General features: G+C 25.8%; 1 protein-coding gene across 1 annotated transcript; it reads right to left on the bottom strand.

Annotated features, from left to right (window-relative positions):
- Positions 1–206: 206 nt before the first annotated feature.
- PGSY75_0010000 (merozoite surface protein 1) lies at positions 207–1731 on the bottom strand (the record flags this gene model as incomplete). The annotated part of the gene is made up of 1 exon (XM_018783237.1): positions 207–1731. A coding segment is annotated over one exon (1525 nt), but the record flags the coding sequence as incomplete, so codon positions are not given.

The following is a 1731-nucleotide window of genomic DNA, read 5'->3' as shown; positions in this document are numbered from 1 at the left end:
TTATAATATTTATCATTTTTTAAAATATTTTGAAACATGACTAAAATATCACTATTCCTATAATACTAAATATATATATTATTATATATATTGTGTAATATTTATATGTATATATTAATATATATATATATATATATATATATATATATACCAATATATATTTTCAAAAAAAAAATTAAGGTAATATATTTTAACTCCTACACTTTTTAAATGAAACTGTATAATATTAACATGAGTATTAATAAGAATGATATTCCTAAGAAGTTAGAGGAACTGCAGAAAATACCACCGAAGAGTGGATAAGAATTAGGTTTAGTACATTCACATGTAATTTTCTTTCCGTTGTCATCTGAACCTTCTTCAGTACATGTGGCATCTCTATCACATCCACCATTTTCTACACTACAGGTAGCATTTGGATTAGGAACACATTTGTTATTTTCTTGTTTGAAATTCAAGAAACATCTACATTCTTCTGTTTCATCTAAATGTCTGAAACATCCAGAATTTTCTGGACATTGTGTTTTTAAACATTGATGTTGTGAAATATTAAACATATCTTGAAAGTTTCCTTCAATTAATTTTGACAATACTTTATTAGCAAGATTTTCATCAACTAATCCTGTTTTAATTAATTTATCAAGCATTTCTTTTTTCTTTGCATCTGTTGATAATTCATTTAATCCTTCTAATTTATGTTTCTTCTTAAATTCGTCCAATTTTTCCTGAATGTTCTTAAGATCTTGAAGTTTTTTTATGTGAAGTTCTAAATCTTTCTTCTCATAATTATAATTTACAACTTTTGCATTTAAATGAATTACATATACATCGATTTTATCTTTTAATGTTTTATATAAAGTCTCAATATTGTTTAAAAAGGGAAGGAATTTTTCGTTTTCGGTTTTTTTAGTTACTTCTTTTTCTTTTTCTTCAATAAATTTTTTCATTCCATCTAAATCTGATTTATATTTCTCTGATAATATTTTATAATATCCAACAACATCATTAGCAAATTTTATATCCTTATCTACTGATTCTTTAAGATATTCATAACTGCTTAAGAGTTTCTCTCTTTTTTCTGGATTAAGGAATTTATATGGATCTTTGATAACATAATTACTTGAAGATACATCTTTATATGCTATTAAATCTGATTCTAAGACATTTTTGAAATTTTGACGTTTATTAAATCGTGAATTTAGAATATCCTTAACATTAACATTAAATGTCATAACATTATTTTCTAATTGTTTTCTTAAACTTCTATAAACTCCAGCTAAAGGTTTTAAATATAAAACGTCATATTCATTTTGAATTTTAGAAAGTATGTTATCAGCTACAGGAGTTACTGCTTCTCCTGTTACTATTTGATCTAAATCATCAGAATTATCTTCTGATTCTCCAAATATAGGTACTATGATTACATCATCTTCTTCATCATAATTTTGTGCTTGTGTTAATGCTGTAGATTCTTGGTTTCCTTTTTCGGTTGCCTGATGAGTTGAGTCACTAGTTTGACTTGTTTCTTTTGTTTGATTTTCTCCACTTGGTGATGTTGTAACAGCTTCAACATTTGTTTCACTTGGTGATGTTGTAACAGCTGCAACATTTGTTTCACTTGGTGATGTTGTAACAGTTGCAACCTTTGTTTCTTCTGGGAGAAAACCTTTGTAAGATTCCAAAGCTTTATTAACGTCTTTATTATTTTCACTTGGGGATTTACCTGTATAA

Source organism: Plasmodium gaboni (genome assembly GCF_001602025.1).
Source record: "Plasmodium gaboni strain SY75 chromosome Unknown, whole genome shotgun sequence".
NCBI classification, from domain to species: Eukaryota; Apicomplexa; class Aconoidasida; order Haemosporida; family Plasmodiidae; genus Plasmodium; species Plasmodium gaboni.
Note: the sequence above shows the minus strand (reverse complement) of the source record. Positions and strands in the feature narration are given on the sequence as shown.